At 38.8% G+C, this 22,432-nt stretch overlaps 1 protein-coding gene across 2 annotated transcripts in view; it reads left to right on the forward strand.

Annotated features, from left to right (window-relative positions):
* Nucleotides 1-22,432, forward strand: part of BMPR2 (bone morphogenetic protein receptor type 2) — a 102,990-nt gene that overhangs the window by 46,551 nt on the left and 34,007 nt on the right. The window contains exons 2-3 of one of the 2 annotated variants that reach the window (XM_015289366.4): nt 4,149-4,322; nt 5,610-5,789. In XM_015289366.4, coding sequence (XP_015144852.1) covers nt 4,149-4,322; nt 5,610-5,789 — 354 coding nt within the window. Of the gene's footprint in view, nt 1-3,875; nt 4,323-5,609; nt 5,790-22,432 lie in introns of those variants that run through there. The other variant, NM_001001465.2, reaches the window with a different exon arrangement.

The following is a 22,432-nucleotide window of genomic DNA, read 5'->3' on the forward strand; positions in this document are numbered from 1 at the left end:
CTTTGTAATTATAGAAATACAGAAATTATGACTTTTATTCTATACCAATTAATCAGATAGTTTTGATTTAAGTATGGTGAGCTCTCTTCAGAGGACTCTTCCCCACCACCCCCCTTCTCAACCAAAAAAGGTTGTTCATTTGATCCGGTAGGTGTAGAATCTTTGGAAGAACATACACATATTTGGCATTTATTTCTCTTTATGTTTTAGCCGTAGTGGTGAAAGAGTTGTTATAGACTTTCACATTAATTAGAGCAACTGCAGTCCAGATGAATGGTTTTAGTGCAGTTGTTTTCATGATGCTTACCTTGTGCAGGAGTAAAAAGATGAAGGGGGCTGTGACAGAGCTGCTACAACGTGGTATCTCTTAATAAGAGCAGAGCTCTGAAAGATGGCTTTAGTGGTGCTACTGACAGCCTTGGAAACCTGTTCCACCGCTTGCTTTGGTGCTAGGTGTTGGGTTTGTTAGCAGAGCACAGTGCTGGGCATTTCTAGTCTGAGGAGTTGCTGCTTAGCTTGACCTATAAATGGCCTCTGCGTTTTGCTGGTTCAAAGATGCAGACAGGTGGCTGAGGCCCAGCTCAGCTTGCACCTGGCTCAGCTCTTGGCTCCCAAGCTGACCGAAGCTGACAGAAAAGGCCAGCCACAAGGAGCACACCTACAGGCAGAGGAGCAGCAGCATTGTGCGTGAAGACTAAGAGTTTTGTTGAAATACAGTTTAGAACAGACACCCCAGCACCCTCGTATTTTTGTAGTGGCATCTCCATTTTTGGTGAGGGAAGGTTTCAGGCAATCGCATGTAGGCTAATGACTGCTTCCAGGGCCTGACTTCAAGTTTTCCGATACTAAAAGTTTTTGGAACTGACTTGTTCCACTGACTGGCAGAGCGAAACTGTATTACCAGATTCCCAGAGCAGGAATGTGCAGAAACCGTGCAAGGAAATTGAAGTGACTCATCTATTCTGTGGTTCTTCCGGATAGTTTCTCGAGATCTGAGTGTCCCACCCAATTCTCCTTGGCATTAGAACTTCAACAATGAACCTACACAGACCATAGAAAAAACTCCTGTTCCCCAGATGTTCCAAGCCATCAGGAAAAGGGCAGGGGTCAGCAGAGTATTGTGGTGGGTACTGCTCCCATAGGGGCTGTGCTACTCTCAGTTATAATCAAAGCATGAATGTGCAGAGGTCAGGATGAAAATTCTAGTTCTTGGGTACGTAACCTTTATTAGCGTTGGAAAAGTTTCCCACTGAGATCATCTGACATTAAACTGTGGCAAGTGAACTTGCATTTTTATTGGTATGCTGGAAAACTGATAAGGCCGGGCACTTACATGCTATCATTTTCTCATGCTTACCTCTTCCTTACCGCTGCAGATATTGTTGTACATTTTTTTCTAATCAGAAGAGCCTTTGGTAGTGATGATCGTTTTCTGTAGTGTGCAGTTGGACAGCATCAAGTACAACAGTTAACAACTTGTGTTTTTACAAGGAGCTTCATCAAGTTCTTGCCTCTCAAGCATGATCCTAATAGGTAGCTAGAAAAGTGGAGAGTCCAGAAGAATGATAGTTGAAGTGGTCTTGTGCCTCAGGACATGATGCATATAGCTGCACTATATATATTTGTTCATGGAAAGCAAAATTATAATAATAAGAATACCCCACTCTCCCTGCTTAGTTTTGAGGGAAAGCTTTTGTTTGTTTGTTTTTAATCAATTGAGGTGTTATGAAAGTGGACTATTCCTGGAATTCCATGGAGTTTTTGTTTTCCCCCCAAAAATTATAATTTAAAAAAAAAAAACACACAAAACAAAACAGGTTTTTGATAACCAAATCTGTCTGATTTTTATAATCAAACCTGCTTTGTAAGTTCAGTTCTTTTTAATCTATTTTTCCCAATAAGGGCACATCATGAAAGCTCATCCTGTAGCAATTTGGGCAGTCAGTAAACAAGCAACAACACGAGTGACCTTCGTCCCATTCTGCTATTGCACTCAACTGATTTAAAAACCTTCATAGTGTCCCTTGGAGCAGATACATCATGTTTCACAAGAACCTGTGGTTCTGTCCCATTCTCTCTTGAAAATTATATTTCAGTGATGATCTTTTTCCTTTCTGATTTTCAAAGTTAGACAGCTCCTGTTCTCTTGCAGTAGTGGATTGCTACCCTTTCCTACATTATTTCTTGTCCAGCCCTATGTCGTGGAGCAGGGAATGTAGGACAGATGCTTCACGCCTGGCATACTCAGCTGTTCCTGAGAATAAAACTACTGCGTGCTACTGGCAAGGGCTGCTTGAGGCAGTACATGCTAGATCTTAAAATATGACCTTTTCATCCCCAGTAACTCAACTAATTGTACTCATTTAGAAAGAAAAAGTTAGATGTGAAACTTGTGCAACTGAGTTTCTCAGTGTACAGCTCCTGGTTTTAATGAATGTTTATTGCCTCAAAACTCAGGTTGCAGATGTACAGGATAAATTGTGCACCGACCAGAGCATAGTAAGGTGGATGAATAACATGGCCTAGGTTAGTGTGCTGTATGTGGAGCTGCAAGTGATTGAATTACAGTGGCTTAAGAAGTTCCTGTCACCTCCACTGAGAGTTTTACTGCTGCTAAACTGACCTGCAGCTCAACTGATCATACACACCCCACCAGACCATTAAAAAACACACTAAGTTGTGCTATTTTAATTACTGCTGCTGCACAATGAGCTAGGAGTTGCTGTCAGATTGCTCTTCTTGATGGTGTCGCTATTTATAGTTGCCTCAGTGTAAGAGAATACTGAGTTTTGACTCTTTGATGAATAGCAACAGCCTTAGAAGAGAGACACATATCTGAATCTAGATCTCTTGTTTTGTCTTTCTGTTACTAAATCATCTGCACCAATAAGACAATGAAACAGCAGTTTTGCAGTAAGTCTGCCTTGCTGAAATGCAGCACTTGTCACCTACTCAACCTTGTATTTTTCTGCTCCCAATGCTTTCACGTGAGTCTAAGAACAGGATGAAATCTCCTCGTTGAGATGCATAGTGCATTTCTTTCTGACATGGGGACTTTGCAGAGCTGTACTTCTGGATAACATTTATTGTGTTGTAGTTACACGTCTAATTTTCCAAGCATTTTATAAAATCATATCCTAGTGAAGAATGAAAGTAGTCTAAATAGCATATTCACTACAAATGTAGGATTTGTTTTTCTTGGACGTGTTTTTCTAAAGACTTTGTTGTTTGAATGTGTTTACTCTTCCCCTCCTAGAGAAGAGATGATAGAGGCATATCAGCTTGCTTGAGTCCTTTACTGAAGGCGACATAAACAAAAATTCCCACAGTAATTTTGTGTAAAACATCTGACTTCTTAAGATACTCAATTTTTGAAGCTTGTCAATCAAATATTCTTAAAATCAGTATGCTGTCTGTGATTTTTTTTTTTTTTAATAAAAAACTCAAGGATTTTCTCAGGTGATCATGTATGTGTATTAACTTTTGTACTCTTTTTGTACATAAAGTCTTCCTGCTGGGTGTTCTGTGGGGATAGTCTGTGTACAGCTTTGCTCTTATATACAGTCAGTGTTTCACAGATCATTGGTCAGAGTTGTAAGGATTTTACTCAGCCGTTTGTATTTCTGTTGGTGGTTGTAAATGTTGTTTGAAATAGACCAAATTAATGGGCTTCTGAGGAAAAAGAGGTCAGTACAGCAGATGGATAAAATGTGGAAAAAAGAGAGGTCAGTGCAGGAGGAGCATGACAGTGCGATAAGGTAGCACTGGGTTGGATGGCACTCTGAACAAGGTTGGCTTGGTTTACACCCTGGGAACAATTAAGTAACGCGTGGTTGCTAAAGAAACCAGCTAACAGTTGCATAACTTACGCTTGCAAACAAATGATGCAGGCTATGCAATGAAATTTTCTTCAAACATTTGCAGATCCATTTTGAAACATCTTCTGAGGTTTTTTTTTTGCCTCTTTGTAAAAGTAACTTCAGGATTTTTACTTCTGACTGTTGGAGTACAGTTTAAGGAATAACAATTTATAGTTCATGATGGTGTGGAACATAAGTTTCCGGAAGACTGTAGTCTTCCTATTATTAAAGTTAAAATTGTATGAATGAAGTCAGTGACAAAAAATATTTTTCATTCTTTGTCTAAAGCTGCACAGAGTGAGGAGCGGCTGTGTGCATTTAAGGACCCGTATCAGCAGGACCACGGAATCAGCGAGAGCCGAATCTCCCAAGAGAATGGCACCATTTTGTGCATGAAAGGTAGTACCTGCTATGGACTTTGGGAAAAAACACGAGAAGGAGACATACATCTCGTAAAACAAGGTATGTGACATTTTGTTGTAAGGGCACTAGTTTTTGCTACTCTTCAGCTTTTGGTAATGTAGCAAATAAATCTGAGGATGCTCTGTTGCAAAACTGGTTGTTTTGTTTGCCCATTGTTGTACTAGTAGTAAATTCCCATTTAGCAATTTTGAATATGAACAGAAAGTTTTTTGAAATAAATGATTTATGAAAGAAATTAAAGAGCCCAACGTACAAGGAAAATAAAACTCATATTACTCGTTGTTAAGGATGTCCAGAGGAAGATAACTGTCTTGAGTGTACTTTAGCATACTTATTGAGTTAATGATGTCCAGAGGAAGATAACTATCTTCAGTGTACTTTAGCATACTTATTGCTATTATGATAAATTCAAAAGTGAATGTCTCTTTAAAAATGTACATTCATATCAATTGGATGTTTGTTAACAAAGGGAACTGCAGCTCTAGAACAAAACTGTGACATACTGATTGTCAATTCATTATTTTTTTGCTGAGAGCATGATGGCAGGAAGGTGTGGAATGTCTTGCAGTTGCTGAAGATGAGCTTTGATTTCCATTTTCAGGGACTCTGCTAGGTTATTTGTGTACAAGTTAATGTAGTATCATGTATGAACAGAATGAAAACCAGTTAACAAACATGCAGTTCAGTTTGGTTGCTCGCTTCTGCCCCTACACTGCCTCCTTCTATTCCAGGCTTGTTGATAAACAATGCTTAACTGCCATTGACTATATTTGAGAAGGGTCAGTTGCTTTAGGAAGAGAAAGCCTGCACTAAGCAAAAAATAAGCTGAGGTAGAAGATTCCAGTAAGATTCCAGTTGAGAAAGACAGAATTGTTAGAAATCATGCCAGAAGCACCAAATTATTGATGTGGTCTTGTTTTCTAGCTCTAAGAAGAAGACTAAGTCACAGTTTTGTCTAGACTGTGGATCAGATGGTGGTGGTGTTGTCTTGGTATCAAGGAAGTGGGGAATAGGATACTTAGAAGGCTCAAGAACTCAGGTTTTGTCATACTGAGGTGTACAGGTAGACACCTTTGATGCTGATCAGTACCATTGCCTGTGTTTCTTCTTGTCTATCACAAATTCTGAAAGAAATTACCCAGTTGTTGATTTAAAAGGTGGTAATGAAATGATGAAACAAATTATAACTGTTCCCGCTCCATTGCAACGTATAATTCAGTATTATATGGTACTGATCTCTATAGGTGTGCTTAAATTGTCCATGCAATAAAATTAATTTAACGCCCCCTTTACAAGAATAATTATATAATTTACCTCTTTTTACAGGATGCTGGTCTCATATAGGAGACCCACAGGAGTGTCACTTCGAGGAGTGTATAGTTACAACCACCCCTTCCTTGATTCAGAATGGAACATATCGGTTCTGCTGTTGTAGCACTGACTTATGTAATGTCAACTTCACTGAAAACTTCCCACCTCCTGACCCAACCGATACGACGCCTTACAGTAAGTCAGAGGTTTCCATTTCTGTCATTTCATGGTTGAAGTCATTTAGAGAATGATTTTTCTTTTGTGCACTGTAAAATATGAAACATGACCTTTCTAACTGTACACAGCAGAAATAGCAAACAGAACAGATATTTTCCATATAAAGTTTAATGTGTTATTTATTCCATGGTGCTTTGCAAAGAATGAGTTAAATGTTTACAAGTATTTGTTTAGGAAACTGCTGATTGCATATTATGTTTCTAAAATGGTCTCTAATCTTGGGTGCTTGGATGCCTAACTGAAGAAGCCTGTGGGGATATTCAGAAGAATTCAGACTTATCTTAAAAACAAGTCAAGAAGTTCATTAAAATTATGACACATTTGAAAAGTCTGCCACGGCTATTCAGTTCTGTTTCATGGATAGCTTTGGGCAGCGGAAGCAGTCCTAAGAGAAAGTGATCAGGCTGCAGAGATTCTCTCTAACAGTCTTACAGTGCTTTGAAATGTGACTTTTCTTTTGTATACCTCTGGTAGAGATTAACTTTGACTTAACATTCAAAGAGTACTAGTTTGAGCAATTTAGTTTTCGTTCAAATTAGATTACCTATACATTTATTTATTATAATACAAACATAGTGCGTCGATCCAAATCAACATATTAGACCCCTTAACCTTCTGTTTCAGAATGAGGGTCATGACTAACAGACACTCTGTAATGCTGCCTTCCAAGCATTAAGAAGCACAATTGTTTAACCTAATCTAAACTTCTGGACAGCCTTTTCTAAATACAAACTGTGAAAGAGAAATTGAATAGTGGCAGGCTTGTAAATGGAAATGCAACTGCTTCAACATACTGAGAGTTCTTTGTCATAGAAAAGTGGTTTGTGAAATGAAGATGACTTTAATGGGATGGTATTTACAGCAATAGAATGTAAAAAAAAGTAATTTGTATTTAGGAATGATAATTCAAAGAATTCACGTAGTGTTGATGTTGATGCTCTCAAAAGTAGCTGTAGTGTAGAGTTTTTATAACCAATTTTGGGCAAAATGAGGGCCTGGCATGTTAACGGGGAAAAAAAGAAAAGTAACCTTTTATTGGGAAAATGCACTGGGTAAAGGGAGCTGGCAAGATGTACGGTGCCTTTTGTCTGATAATACTATTTGTACAGTAAGCATGACTGTTTGGAACCTTTGTCAGAGCTTAGTACTGTGCAGTGATGAACAGACACTACTTGACTCTGGTAATAGCTGTGTGATAGAGCTCCCCAAACATGACTGGAGTTACTACTGTGCAGGAAATTCAGACAGGAAAGAAAAAAAGCATGTAGTTCCTTTTCCCTCTCCATCCTCCTACCTATAAAACAACTCATGTTTGTGCTTCTCTAAGGATTGAAATTACAGTCTGAATTAATTTATTGCATGATAACATTTCCACATAGTTTTTAGATTGAAATTCTAATACTGAAAAATCTAGCCTGACTTGCAAAGTGAGAGGAATAACATATTAAACGTGTAACACAGTCCTTAATTCACCCAGCTGTAATTGAGTGTTGCAGCATACATTTCTACTGACTCAAACTGTTTTAAGTTATTGTGTCACCTTCCATTTTCATAATATGCAAATTTTGCTTTAGGCATAAGCAAAGTAAGTTGCTTTCTGGCACAGTTGTTTGCTTATGTTAGCTGTGTTAGAGATGGAGATTGGCTGTTCCAGCAACAAGGATGGCCTTATTTACTATTCTGATACTTTATTTATAAAACTACTGCTGCATTTGTTGGAGACTGGGCTGCTTCTGGCAGCGTAAATTCCATACACGCTCAGCACTGTGGAGGCAGATGTTCTAGAATGTTAGAAGTATGAACAAAAAAAAAGGTTACTTCACAAACTCCTGCAATTTCTCTGAACTGGAGTTGGACTGGCCCTTTCCCGGCCCTCTTGACTCTTTCTAAAACCCATGTTGAAGCTGTAAGATTTAGTTTTGCTACCTCAATACTGAGGACAAAATTTTTGCACAGTCCTATGGCAAATCTTCTAGTTATTTCAGTATAACCTCTAGATTGTACATGTTCACCTATATTTTTTATAAGATATTACAATTTTTGCACGTGGAAAAGTTTTTCAATGGCAGAAAATAAGCAACTTGGACTGATAGAACTGTATTTATCTCGATGATGCTATAAATTTCATGGCATGTTTGACTAGTATGTGGTTAATTGTGTGAAGCCTAATGATTTCAGCCAACAGTCGATCTGAAGGATCTGTGTAAACTGTTAAACTCTTGAGTTAAAACCTTCCCCAAAAAAGAATAAGATTTGAATTTGTATGATCACTTGGTTGTTATGTAGGACAAATAACAGTAGTGCATTGAAAGATGTACCTAGAATATAAATGTTTCAAGACTAGAAGTAAGTTAATTAGAATTTTTAGATGCGTTAAATACAACAAACCATTGTTCTCATTAAATTCATGAAGTGTTCTCACAAAAATTACACTTAATTTTTATGTCTTTTAGGATACAGAGAAAGTTTGTATCATAACCGTATCTTCATGGAATGGAGTACATTATTTTTGTGTAGGTTAATTCTCATTTTGTCAGAACGCAAATACAGAAAATCCATCCTATCTTGTAACAAAACATTTATAAACATGACAAATAAGGTCGAGGTCAAACTGGTTTTTGAAGCCTTAAATTTAATCCTTTTTGCTTCTTAATTTGCAGGTGGTAGACGATCATACATCTGAGTAGTCATAATATTATTTTGTTCTATCTTAAGAGTAATCCAGAAAGATTCAAGTAGTTATTAGTTGATTGGCTGTCCCTCTAGCTAGACTTTTGCAAATACTGTGTAGTCCAGAGCCCACAGTCTTGAGATATTAAAAATGCAAAGATTCAGTTAGCTGTTTCTGGAAGTGCCAGAAGTAGAGATTGGAGCATGGTGTTAGTTTCAGATCTGAAGATTTTTATCTGTGTAGTTTAGGACTACTGAAATGCAGAAGTTCAAGAACAACTTTGCATCCTCAGCTCTCACTTTTCAGTCAGAGTGGGTGGAAATACTTTCTCATGCTTTGCAAAATTACCCCTGGGTAGATACATTATTCTTACGTCTTATGTTTTCACAAAAAGAACTCCACCATCTTAAGTTCAGATAGTATCTATATATACCCTTTAACCCCACTTCAAAAGGGCCAGCTATTTCTTTGGGTAAATGTTTTGAGATGTGTATTTACTCTGTTGCCTTTGTCCAACATTTATTTTGAGACTCTTGTAAACTACCTGCCCCTTGTATCTACAGAATACTTTCCAAATTCTGAGTTAATTTGAAGGTAACTTCATTAATTCTCCATTCATTCATAATGACCATTTAAATAGAACTTAAGCAACTAAAGAGATAAATGCTCTTTCTCATTGGTCATAGATATATTGTTGTAATTAATCATTTAAGTTAAAATAACATTAGGATCAAAACAACAAAGCCATTTTTAATTATGGTTTCTTTTTTCCTCAAGGCTGCATTCCTGGCACTGCGCATAAATTAATCTCACAGCAACTGAGTGTTAAGTATACATCTTTGCATGACGTCTAATGCATTTGTAGGATACATGGGAAAAATCCCTGGCAACAAGAGCTGAGCATTGCTGGTTCATACTATTGTTGAAACAATGTAGGTGTTTTTTTAGCTCATAACCACAAATGGTGGCTATGATTTTTAGAGAACTTTGAAACTTATATTATGTAAGGACGCTGAAATTTGGTTATGAAGAGGCTGCTGCCTCGCGCAACAAAGGAAGCTGGTGTTTCTTTATTCTAAACCACTGATGGATAGATTTATCTCTCCACTGTACCATCTTGGCCTTTCTTGGCCAGGTTCTTGCTACATATGTATCTGGTTTTAAGTACTCACGGAATTCTGTGGAAACTTAGCTAAGGAAAGCTTCCATTTTTAATAATGTAATTATTAAAGTGCATGGCTGGGTCAGGTTAATTAAGGTAGTAATAGAAGGTTTGATTCAGCCATTACTTTTGAGAGGTAGCAGTTAGACTCATGTTGCTGTGGGCAAGTGGCCCAACCTTGCTCCACTGAAGTTGAATTAGATCACATCATGGTAATTTTGCAAAGTCGTAACACTGTTCTCTTTCAGTTCTTATCTTGAATTGCTTGTTCTGAGAGAGTAGCACCCCATATTAATTTGTAGTTGAAATGTCTTTTCTTTCAGCTGGATTTATCTTGGCAAGTGCAGAGCTTGGTCAGCAAAGTTTTCAGCGGTTGTTTGAGCAGTTCTTCCATTTCTGAGTCATATAAGAAAACACTGTATATGAACATTCTCCCCTATTTGTGTGAAACTTGTCCTTCTGATGATTTTGATGTATAGAAAATGGAAAATTACAAACCTTTGCAATGTGTCTGATCTTATGTTTTGAAAGATGGAGGCAGGAATGATCCACATGAGGACTAAGATTTATACCCTTGAAATAGCTGGGCGTAAATCAAACACATCTTACGCAGCTAAGGGCTAAGGGTTAAAATGCTGTATGTCATCAATGTATCTTCACTATGTTATGAGGCAGGGAAATGTATGTGGGAAAGTAGCAGTAAATATTAAGGAAGTAGTTAAGGGCCTACTTTTATTGTGTGTAGGAGCACAATATTATGCCTCCTAGGAAGTTATTTACTGGGACATTGTAGAAAATAGAGTTATAAAGGGAGAAAAAGTAGAAGTGAAAGTTGCTATGGGGAACAAACAAACAGTATTATAGCAATTAGTAATCTTTCTAGGTGGTTATGTAGAAATTCAAGTGAAAGCCTTAGTTTCTGTACGATCACTAGGTTTTGCAAGTCACCCAAGACTACAGGTCGTGCTTGTTGAGTAACTTCAGTTCAGTGATTCTCATTACAAACAGATATATCAAAAGCAGAATCTCTTACAGATTGCTGTTAGCAGCACTTAATGTTTTAACTTCTAAGACATTATATTCTTTTGAGATTAAACTGGCGTCTTTACTGAATTTAAAATTAAAGCTTTGATGTACAATTGGAGCTTGAATATGAAGGCAAAGCCTACTTAGAAAAGCTGTACATGTAAATTTTTTCTCTTACAGAAACATTTAATCAGGAAGGTGAAATTGAAATGTTCTACTTACGCTGAGATTGAAATATTTGGAAATGCAAAGCTTTTACTATGCACCAAAGCTACAAAACACTGAACACTGTGTTAAAGAAATGTTTGTTCTTATTTTAAATTGGAGAAACATTTCAAGTATTATTTTTACTACTAGAAAACCCCCAAGTTTTATACTGTATTTCCTGTTGCTTTATCAGTCTGCACCGGGTAGGAAAGCTGTACAAGGTAACTTCAGAGCTGTGCTAGCACAAATCATTTTATGACCTGGCAATTCAAGAACAAGAACCTTTGCAAACTTCCTTTAAAAATATGTGAGAATCTAAAAAAACCACAATCTTTATCTTGAAATATTGCATTAATAGTGTATATTACACTATTGTATTGATGTGTTTGTGAAGTACTAGCACTATAGCTGTACTTTGTTTCAGAGGGTTTAAAGCATTGTGCTTCAGAGTCTGTAGAGAGCTCAACTCTTCAAGTACATGTGGGCATAACTTACAATCATCTGAACAGCATTGTAGTCATCTTTGACATGTCTTGTATATTTTTAGTACCACGTGGCAAATGTTATATTTCAGTTTCAGACCCAGAATGAAGACAGGAAGCATCAGTTTTTCTGAAGCATAGCTAGTAATCTTTTGCCTTCTTCAGATGTAGTGAAAACATGTGTTGTAAATTGACTAGCGTCTGTAAATAGGTGATTCACATTGCTTGTATTGCGCAGTTCTTGAGGCTGTCATTTGCATCTCTATTGGAAATCAACTGCTTAGAGTTGGTATGTTTTAAGCACTTCTCCTCAGAGTTTAAAGATATGCAAATATCTTTGGTAATACAAATATTGTAATGTGTTCCAACTTTTTTGAAATGCTATTTTCTGACTTTCGTATTGATGTTAATAATATGACTTAATTAGCCTATATATGTTGTGACGATGCATTTTGGAGCTTTATTGTGAATACCTTATAGATGCAAGGCATAAATAAGACTGACGAGAATGGAACTCAACGTGTAAATAATAAAGATTAGAAAAAGGTGGTAATATTTTTACCTCCTCCCTCCTTAAAGTGAAAACAGGAGCAAGCAAGATTGCTATACTTTTTGTCTTTATTCAGATACTACGATATACAGTAAACATTATAACATTATTCTAAACAAACCATACACTGCCCATATGTCTTGAGGGTGAATGGACATAGCAGGATGCTTTTTGCAGACATTTGTGATCAATGGATTTTCTGATGTAGTAGCAATAGTAGACTTCTAATAAATGCTTTCTCCACAATTATTAGGTATTAATAATGAATACTTACTAATTTCTAGCTCTTTTATTTCTGCACCTCTAAAATTCTAAGACTGCATGCTGTAAATCTTAAAAGATCAGAATGAGTTACCTATGATTATAATTCAGTCAGGAGTAGTCATATCTGGTGTATTTAATGCTAAGATATGACATAATTGTTTATGCCCTTGAAGTTTGAGTATAAAACATGAGAAAGCATCAGTGACAAATTCAGCAGTTTGCCATTCCAGTCTTCTGTGTTTTTAAGTTGATGACACTGCACTCAGTGAGATGTTACTACAGGGGGTTGCCCTAACTAGTTATATTGACTAAAGTAGCCAAGATACTGTACTCTGTTGGCAATACTCAGTAAAAGGTGATGTTAGGCCAGTTGCATTCGTCATATTTGATTTATTTATTAATTTCAACCACAGTTCTACTCTGTTGTTCTTTTTTTAAAGGTTGAAATTAATGGAGTTTAGATGAAAAGGAACAAGAGCTCTGCAAAGCTCAGTTACAAAGCACTGCTAGGTGCTGCCAGCAGCTACGGATAAATTCCCATCCCCAGTTTTGTCTGCTCCTGATACAGTGCTAGTGAGAAAGGTTTGTGACTGCAAGCTGCTAAAATAGTATGAGGCAGGCTTGGGAGTGGGAATGCTAAGCACAGAACTGAACATTGCTTATAAATATTTATTCCATTGTTAACTGTTCAGTATTAATAAAATTATCTGTGTGGATTAATATTTTGATCACAAAAAGCCTTCCATGTATTTTTCTTACTCCTTAATTGGACGTTTTCTCTAAGCCTCACTTATTACTGTACTATATGCTAAGCTGGCTGACAAAAGTATCTAATCCTGTGTCATGGTTCTGTCTAAGACAGTTTACACTCTCGATTCTGGAACTGATGCAGTTTTGAAAGGAAGCCTTAGGGGTTTGGCACATGCTGGGTGACTGGAACAGTTCTCTGTGAGCTCAGCTGCTTTGCAGGCTCCCCTGCACTGCATGCATACATTGGCACCGGGGAGCTCAGCCTCCTGAGCAGAGACAGGTCTGTAGGGTGGGTACAGGGATGTGGGCTCTGCAGAGCTGCTCTTTTATCACTGGTCTTTTGTGGGCTTTTTTTGGTCAATTTCTTTATCTGGCAAATATGGTGAGCCTGAAAATCCTACATGTGTTAATTTCTAGCTCCTGTCTTTATGAAATGATGTGCAGTGACTCTTCAAATGGGAGATTACCTGGAGGTAAACCAACAGTGGCGTTTTACAGTCTGGTAAATAAATCCTCTAGGTTTTTAATAATGTAGTAAGCTGCTCCTAGGAGCATTTGAATTGTTTTTAGATTAAGTGTTCTTAAAACAGCTTGAATTCAGTCAGTCAGATGTCAGCGGGCTCCTGCAGAGGCAGGTGTGGAGCAGGCCGCCTTCCTGCCAGGGGCAGCACTGTGTCCAGCCCCCCCCCCCAGGTCTTCTGTTTGGAGTATAACCGAGGGCAGGAGCTGTATTTCATGGAAGCTAAAGTTTGTCATCTTGTCAGGCAAAATCTCTTTATGTGGAAGGATACTGAGAATCGGGATTTTTCATTTATTTATTCCTTATGAAGAAAGGCTTACGTCCTTTTCATAAATGAAGTGAATGGCAAATTCTAGTAAGTGCCTCAGGTACTGAACTGTGAATGAGCGACTAGCTGTACAGTCAGAACATGGAGTTTTATAGCTGGGCACCTAGCTCCTGAAAAGGTGCATGTATCATCCTGACTACAGGCATTTCCGTTTTGTTCTTAGGAACTGAGCTGTCTGGGATGTTCTGAAGTCACAGATCTGAGGTGTTCTGTTGGCTTTCTGCCTAACAGAAACCACGGGCTTGAAAGAACAGAGAAGAGCTCATAGAGCACCCAGGGAAGCCCACACAGACAGGAAAGCATCATGTCAGTGTGCTCCTAGTTTTTCAGTTCAGTGCTGTTGTTTTGTTGCTATCTAAACAGGAGATGATGACACTGAAATCTTCACAGAGACACCAGTGAATGCAATTGTGCTCTTGAAAGAGATTCAAGATGATAATAAAAACCTATCTGTGTTGATTTTACAAACAGGAATTCTGACTGTTGTTGGTAGAGTAAATTAGAGTGAAGGAAATTCATGAAAGTGCATGCAGTAGACAGGTATAAAATATGAAGAATACAGTTCCTCAATCTGTAATTTCTTCTGTATATGTGTACTGACTCTTTCTGTGTTTCTTTGTTTTGAAGTATTTGTACGCATTACCCTTTCCAGTCACATTGCAGTTGGGATGTTGCTTCTGAGTTTTTTTGAAATAGTTGTTGATATATACAATGCATTATTATTGTCCCTGTTTCATATTAAATAAATAAGGTGAACAGTGCCCTGTTGTAATGAACACTGGTTCCTGAGCATGAGGGAATCAACAATTCCTATTTTAGTGTAATCTGCAACTTTACTATGTGTGCATTCAAGTCCTCTATTGAGATCATTTATATAAACGCTAGAAAGAACTGGGCCTTACATGAGGAGGAACTCAACCAGTGACTGGCCACCAGCCTGGTGTAACCTTCTTTACGTTAGTCATTGGAGCCCAGCCCATCGGCCAGTTGTTTGCCCACCATGTTTTATATTTGTCTAGCTGTTTGCTGGACATTTTGTCCAGAAGGATACTGTGAGAAACAGTATTGAAATTAAAAAAGATTTCATCAACTGGCGTTTCTTGGTTGCCTAAGTGAATAACCTTGTCATAAAAGGGAATTAGATTCGTTAAACAGGGCTTTTCCGTTGTGAACCCATGTTGGCAATGACCAGTGTCTGTGTTGTCTTCCAGATGTTTTTCAATAACTCCCAGAATAATCCTCTCCATAATTTTGGTACACCAAAATGAAGTACATTTCCCCACCCCTGCAAGTGTACCCTATCCATGTAGGTGTTCAAGGCCAGGTTGGATGAGGCTTCAAGCAGCCCAACTTATTGTTTGGCAACTCTGCTTGGCTCATGAAAGGGGGCTGTGACTAGATGATCATTAGAGTCCTTCCATTGCAAGCCATTCTGTGATTCCGTGTGAGTGGGGTGATGGCGTATGTTTGTGTATGTGAAACTTTCCCTTGTTGCAGTTCTCATTTTGACTGTTGGGGGATTGCAGAATATATGATTTTGGCTTTCATGCTTTCAATATCAGAATAGGTGTGGATCTTTTGAATAGTGAATGTAATCAGTTTTCTGTAAAAAATTCATGTATCTCTTTTGATCATCTGTGTTTTCATTTGGGACATGAAGATATTTATTCCGCAGCATATTTGGTAATTTGAAATGAATGGAATAGTCTTAGAATCTAACTTAATTTTCTAGTTTATTTCAGTTAATTTGGATATTACACTTTTATACATTAGTTGTGCAGATATATCTGAAGGGGAGAAGTTAGAAATTCTATTTGAAAGGGCAAGTAAAGAAATTGTGAAGTGGGAAGTGTGAAGACTTAATATTGCTGTAGCTTTTGTATTTTAGCATCGAAGGAGAGATTTGGCATTTTCAGAAGCATGAAGGTCTTAATTTTCTAAGACATGATACAAAGTTGCATTGAGGCTGAACTTTTGAAGCCTTTAATACTTTTGAATATCTTTGAAGGTTCCATTGAGATGGTTTCAGTAGGACTGTTTCAAGTTTAATCCTAATAAGTATTGCATGTATCCTTCTTGGTGCTAGGCCAGTTATTTCATAAAAGTTCCTGAAGAATCTATGGATAATATTACACAGCTTTTTACTTTGGCTTGGATTTTGCCTTCCTTTAGGCTGGTAGCATGAAACTCATTTAGAAGTGTCTGCAAGCCTGTAAGTATTTTCCTAGGCTAGCAAAAAATTCATTGTTCCAGACATTCTTATTGACTTCAAACTAAATATACTCTGAGGAAGGATAAGGGATTGTTGCAGCCTGCATACAAGCACTTTTCACTGTAGTAACACTTGGAACGGGAAGTAAGAGTTATAGATGACTCTTTCCTATGCAGAACCAATATATTTCCATTTACCATTGAGTGACAACTCAGAGCCATGTATGTCAATGTGTGCACAATCAGGATGTGTGTATCTGAGGAATACACAATGCTCTAGCTAGCCCTAGCCAGACCTTCTGCGTGGAGCCACTAAGATTATTGTTGCTTGGTCACAGTTCCGTTTCTCCCATTAAAGCAGTAACTCACCATAAGAGTAGTTAGAAATAGAGTTTTAAAACTCAGCAAATTAGTATGAATGTTATAAAACACAAGCCTGAACTCCTGGAAGGTAGATACCTAAACTGCAGTGCATACAAACTGATTATACACTAACTGTTGTTATGTTTCCCTCCATTTCTGTTCTCTGTGGATGTAATTGCAGCGAGTAAGGCAAAATGGATGGTGCTGATTGAGCTATTGTGAATTACATGTGGCAATGTTCTTCCTCTGAGTGCAGGTCCAGGCACTGCTGTCTCCAGGATGACATGGGAAAGCAGAGAAAACTTGGTGAAAACGTATTGTGAAATAAAGCACAGAAAAACACCAGCATTCATGGCTAGAGGAATATTTAGAAAATATCTTCATTGTTTTTTGAAAAAGTTTTTTACTGACTCTGCAGAGTAACTCAAGCTCCCCTGCCTTTGTGAGCACTGCCAGCAGATCAATCACACACTTGCAAGCAGTGCTGATGGAAATGGGAAACGTTCAACACTACGTGTAGGTTTGGGTGTGTGGAGCACTGCACACACCCACATTGGACACTCCCAGCTGCAGAGCCATTCATAGCATCTTCGGAGCAAACTAAAAATGTGTGTGGGTGAAATAAATACACACTGTAAACCAAAAGCGTTACGCATCTCCTGAGAGCGGTGCCAGGAGCTCAGGGAGGCATGCTGTCCTCAGGCCTTGCAGCTCTTGCAGAGGTCTTGTACAGGCACACTCAGTGAGAGAGTGCCGTGAAAGACGTGCTCAGCTTTGGAAATAGGAGACTTCTTACATCCTGCCCTAAATAAAGAGTACTTAGCGCATAACGGCAGTAGGAGAGTCTGCATCAAGGAGTTGTTTTTAAACTGATTTGAGATTTTCTATATAGCTCAGACATGCTAATGTTTTCTTATTTTGATATGGATCAGTTAAATGTGATTTTTTTTAAATTTTTTGTTTGTTTGTTTTTATAGAAACCATCAAGCTCTGCCGTGGGGAGAAAATTTTCATAGTAGGCTCAGAGTGTTAAGTATCTGTTACAAAGACAATAATGTTTAAATTTTGCTAATGGAGGAAAACTCATCAATTGTAAATCCTGTATTTTACTGGCTATTCCAGAAGAGACAAGTGAACTAAGGTACCGAGATATGTCTGCACGACGACTCCCAACTTCGCTGGACTTGGTCCAGCTCTGAATTATTGTGTGGTGCTAGAGGCTGTAGCAGACTCTGCAGAGCAGGGAACAGAAACAAGCACAGTCCTGCATTCAGTAAGAGTCCAGCTGGGTGGTCACCACGTTATACATGCTAAGAAATAGAAGTTTCCAATAGCAGGGGCCGTGATGAGCTAAATATTTAATTAGCACTCTAGGATCATACTTCATTTATGTGTTCTTCAAAGACATGCTCGTTTTATGACTGCACACTTGCTTGCTAACTTGTCGGTTGGAAGGTGAGCATAAACTGCTAAATTTTGAGATTTTTTTTAGCAGTGTGTGTAAGAATTCAAGAATTCATGCAATTTAGTGATTTACAGTTGCTACTCAAGCAGGACCTAAAGCATATTCATTATCACAGTGATGTCAAAAGCACGCCATATAATTGTTCTCTGTGGTATTGCATTTGTAATTGCTGTTGTGTTATGTCAGTAGCAGTGTCTTATTCCCAAAAGTGCTATTGACACAGTGAAGTTCAGTGTTATGATGGAGCTCTTGAGTTTGGTAGGTAAGCTTTTCCATTCTTTCAAGATTATGATACAGCCAAATAGTAACCAAATAGGTGCTGCTAACTGCAGTTTTTCGCTTTTCTTCTGGTAAAGCAAGTATGGTGTCTTTTGAAGTTTCAGTATCTACTTGCTGCTGAAATGTAGCTGTATTTGTTTTGTTTAGAACATAGTCTCTATACATGTTCTTGATAGCTAGCTATGCTATAGCAGTGCTCTAGACTCCTCACAAACCTTCCATGGATTTGAAATTTTAAGCAAAGAGTTGTTTAGAAAGAAAAATACAATATATATATATATAGTGCAAGCTGAAAGTATAAAGTCGATTAAAGTTTCAATTGACAGTCAGTTAATGGGGTTATAGAATTACATATTGCTAAATCTGATTTCTTTTAAGACTGGTGTGAGAATGGTGGGCAAAAAAAATCACAAGTCTATTGTCATAATTTTGGGTGACAAATTTGTATTTAAAGTGGGCAACTTTCATAGTATCTTTGAAATCTAAAAGTCCTTTGGTGCCCAGCTGGGAACCAGATGAGTCATATCAAAACCTTGGCTATGACTGCTTGTGTTTTGTGGTGTATTAAAGCAAGCACACCTGTCAGGTGTCATTCTCAAGTTTAAATTAGTTTTGTTTGACAAAAAAAGATTTCTATTTATTTTGTGGGACTTGAGTATTTTGCCATTCATTTAATGGGATTTCATGGTACATTCAGGATTTGAGTAAATCAGATTGACAGAAGCCTGCTTTATATTCATTTTTAAAGAGGCTGTGTTTCCCATTCTAATTTCTACCTTTTGAAGCAAGCATTTGTGTAAACATATATTCTGAAGTTACCAGTCTTAAAATTTAATTGTACAGTGTCATTAAACAGTTAAAATCAGTACACAGGGCTGTGACAACTTCAGCGTTTGTTGTAAGAATCACTTTAATTACATTGAAAGCATATTTAATATAGAAGAGCTGCAGATATGTTATAGTTTAGTATGCCGAAGGGTTTTGTTCAGTCTCTGAAAATAATCTAGAAATCACACAGATTCCAACATGGTTAAAAAATCGGTTCCACAGGATTGTTCAGTGTCTCCACATTACCTATTTGAATTTGTGTTGAAATATTTATTGCTGGTTTCATACAAGCTTGTTACTGTGGGGCAGACAGAGCATGTTATACAAGTGAGGTCAGCTGTATTTCTTGTATGCCCATGGTGTAACACAAATTGATGGCTTTGATAGCCACCTTCGCGCTGGATTGATGTGTATTTGTTTTGGCAGGGGTGCTGCCTTCCAGATCTTCCTTCCTCCCCGCTCCCCATAATCTCCCTGCTGTCTTTCTTACTCAGCTCACTGCTCAACATAACTGTGGTTGTGCCGAGCATAACCATGCAGCTGGTGGCACTGCTGGGGTGGAACACGCACCTGGAGCAGGAGGCAGGGAGCGAAGCTTGAGCTGGCACTCATGCTGCAAGAAATGAACATCAAACGATGTCTGCATTTCATCTGAAGTCAAGCACCTAGATCTGTAGAAGAATTTTGCATAAATGCAAACTAAGGATTGGTATTTATCATTATTGCCTTTCTCATCTTCATGTTATTTTAAAATAATCAGAATATCCTTTGAAGTTAGGGAAGTTACTGTTTCTATGCTGTATAACTGGCTAAACTAAAGCACAGAGAAACAAAGTGACCTACCTAATATCAGGTTATTCAATATCAAATCCAGCTTTATAGTTCAAGTTCTGGAAAGTGCTTCCTTCCTTGAAGGGGAAAAAATTGCATTGACAGATACATAACATATGCACTTGTGTGCCCTCATACGAGCTGTAGTTATGTATTTGAAGGAGGACACTTCAGCCGACACCTTGGAAACGGAAGCTGTGTGTCAGTGGAGTCTACTATCTTGCTGGGGTTTACCTGAGGGGAAGGCCGTTCCCTCACTGTGTCCTTGTACCCATTGCCCTTTTGCCCGCTGTGTGCTGGGTATGCCTTTGCCTCCTTCTGCCATGCTTTGCTGTGTTTGCAGATTTCCACATACTCTTCTGTTCTTCTCTTAGTTTCCTTCTACTTAAGGATGTCCCCAAATATCTGCCATCTCATGTGTGTGAAATATCTTTGAGAAGGTGGCTTTTCCTGACAGGAGTTAGCTGAATCTCGGTGTTAACCAAGGGTAGGGTTGGAGGGAAATAGCTCTTGTGAGGGTCTCTTAGCTGGGGAAAATACATCTTTCAGCAGAAACCAGGGGAGGTTCAGTGGGTCACTGGCCACAGGCACACAGGTGTAGACATGGGCGATATCAGTGTCTGGATGGAAGCAGAACAAGGAATGGGAATGAAAGGGGGATGAAGATACACTGATACTGACTGAGAGTGCTTAGGTCTCAAGTAAAGGAGGAGAAGAGAATGTTCATTGCATTTCTCAGGGACCTTAGAACAAGGAGGAAGAAGGATTTGGGGCTTTCTGTTTCATCACTCAGTAGCTTCTAAAAGGAATTTCATCTGAGAGCATGAAAGGGAATCTGGTGAATATTAGGAATTATTTGACCCTACAGAAAAGACAACAGGGAAAAACAGAGTGTGAGTGAGGATTAGGGGGGAAAACGGTGCGCACGCTTTCATCTTAGACTTTGCCCTCCTAAGTCATGGTAGGAGAAGCTGGAGCAGATGCATACTATGGAATACCATGTGGTGTTTGGGTTGGCATTATCCAGACGAACGCTATCTTTGGTAGCTGTTGCTAAAATATCAGACAGGTTTACCTCACTGCTTTTAGCAGGTACTTCAGTATCTAAAATTACAGAACCATGTACATACAAGAATGTGCACTGTACCAAAATGTTCTGGAGTCTGAAGATCTACGCTGTAATACCAAAATACTTACTAAACTGAAGGATTACAACATTAAGCTGATTTAGGACGCTAATTCTGAAAGACTGGGGCAAAAACCAGAAGCGTTATGAAGGGTTTTGTCAAACTCCTTCTTGCTGTATCATTTTGTATAGATCTTGTTTTTTCACTCAAACAGATTATCTGCCTACAATTGAGCCCTAATTAAGATTTTGGTGCATGGCTCAGGCAGGGATTTGGGAACACCACACCACACAACCATGTCTGACAAATCGGTTCAGTTCTCATTGTGTGTTACAAAAGCTGACTGAGGAAAAACATCCCAACTCCTCACTCGGTGGTGCCCAGCTCCAGTACCAGGCCGCGAGCCTCACGTTGCTTCCCCACAAGCAGGGCAAGAGCAGCTGGGCAAGCAGCACGGCCTTGCTCTCTGTGGCAGCCCCAGACAAAGCAAGCATTGCACGGAAGCAGACAGCGTGCCTCCAGCCTCAGCCGCGGCCTGGCTCCACGCTCTGTAAACAGCAACATCCGAGGCTCCGGCGTGGCAGGCAGTGGCTGCCCGACTGGTGTGTGTGCAGGAAGCGCCTGCTTGTACAGGCCCGGCTGCACTGCTCAGCCCTAGCACGGCCCTCCTGCCAGCAGTCCCAGGCTGACAGAGCAAGGCAGCACCACCAGCTCGGGGATGGCCATCCTGAGCTCACTGCTATCGAAGACACAGAACGTGCGAGCGTGCTGGAGCACAGCTGCCTCCTTTAAAGGAATTTGCGGTTTGGGGTTCACGTGCTCATATGAAAATACACATTCAGTGTTTTGATGTCATTTTTGTGCTTTATTTTTAGTAGAGCAATATGCCTGGGAACATTAAGAATATGAAATATGTAGCTGTTGAGCCAGCTGGATTTCAAGTAACTTTAAAGAGGCTTTATGAAGCATGTTTGTTTGCAGCACATGCATTTTTTTGTTCCAGTTTCTACAGACCGTGGCCCAGTGCCATTATGTTACTGCCACTCTTAGCACTTGGTGTGGTGAGAAGGAAGGCCTTTAAGTTCACCAGCTATAGAAGGGGATAAAGTAGATGTTTTTCCAGCCATTTTATTATTGAAAAAAAGTCACAACTATATTATTTTTATATGGAAGGTGTTCCCAGTATGTGGTTTATTGTCCAAGTCAGTATTCGTTTAAGCTTGAATGCAGGGTTCAGGTCTGCACTGAAGTGCCGTTTGCTTGAAGTAAGACATTTCTTCTCTTTCTTTAGTTAATGAATGTTTAGCTGTGTCTAGGGCACTTCAGAAAGGTAATCTAAATCTGGGATTGGCTTTGAGTTGCTGTTAAATTTACCTACATCATGATTCTAAGGGAGTATTTGAGCAATGTTAGAAATGGCACTGAAAACTCACGGAAGAAAAGGCAAAGAGGTTGGCTTGAGTTTTTATCTACTCAGAAGTTATTTCTCCAGCAACGTGACAGGCTGCTAATTTGCGTCCCTGTGTCTACTCATCAA

This window comes from Gallus gallus, chromosome 7, assembly GCF_016699485.2.
Source record: "Gallus gallus isolate bGalGal1 chromosome 7, bGalGal1.mat.broiler.GRCg7b, whole genome shotgun sequence".
NCBI lineage: Eukaryota > Metazoa > Chordata > Aves > Galliformes > Phasianidae > Gallus > Gallus gallus.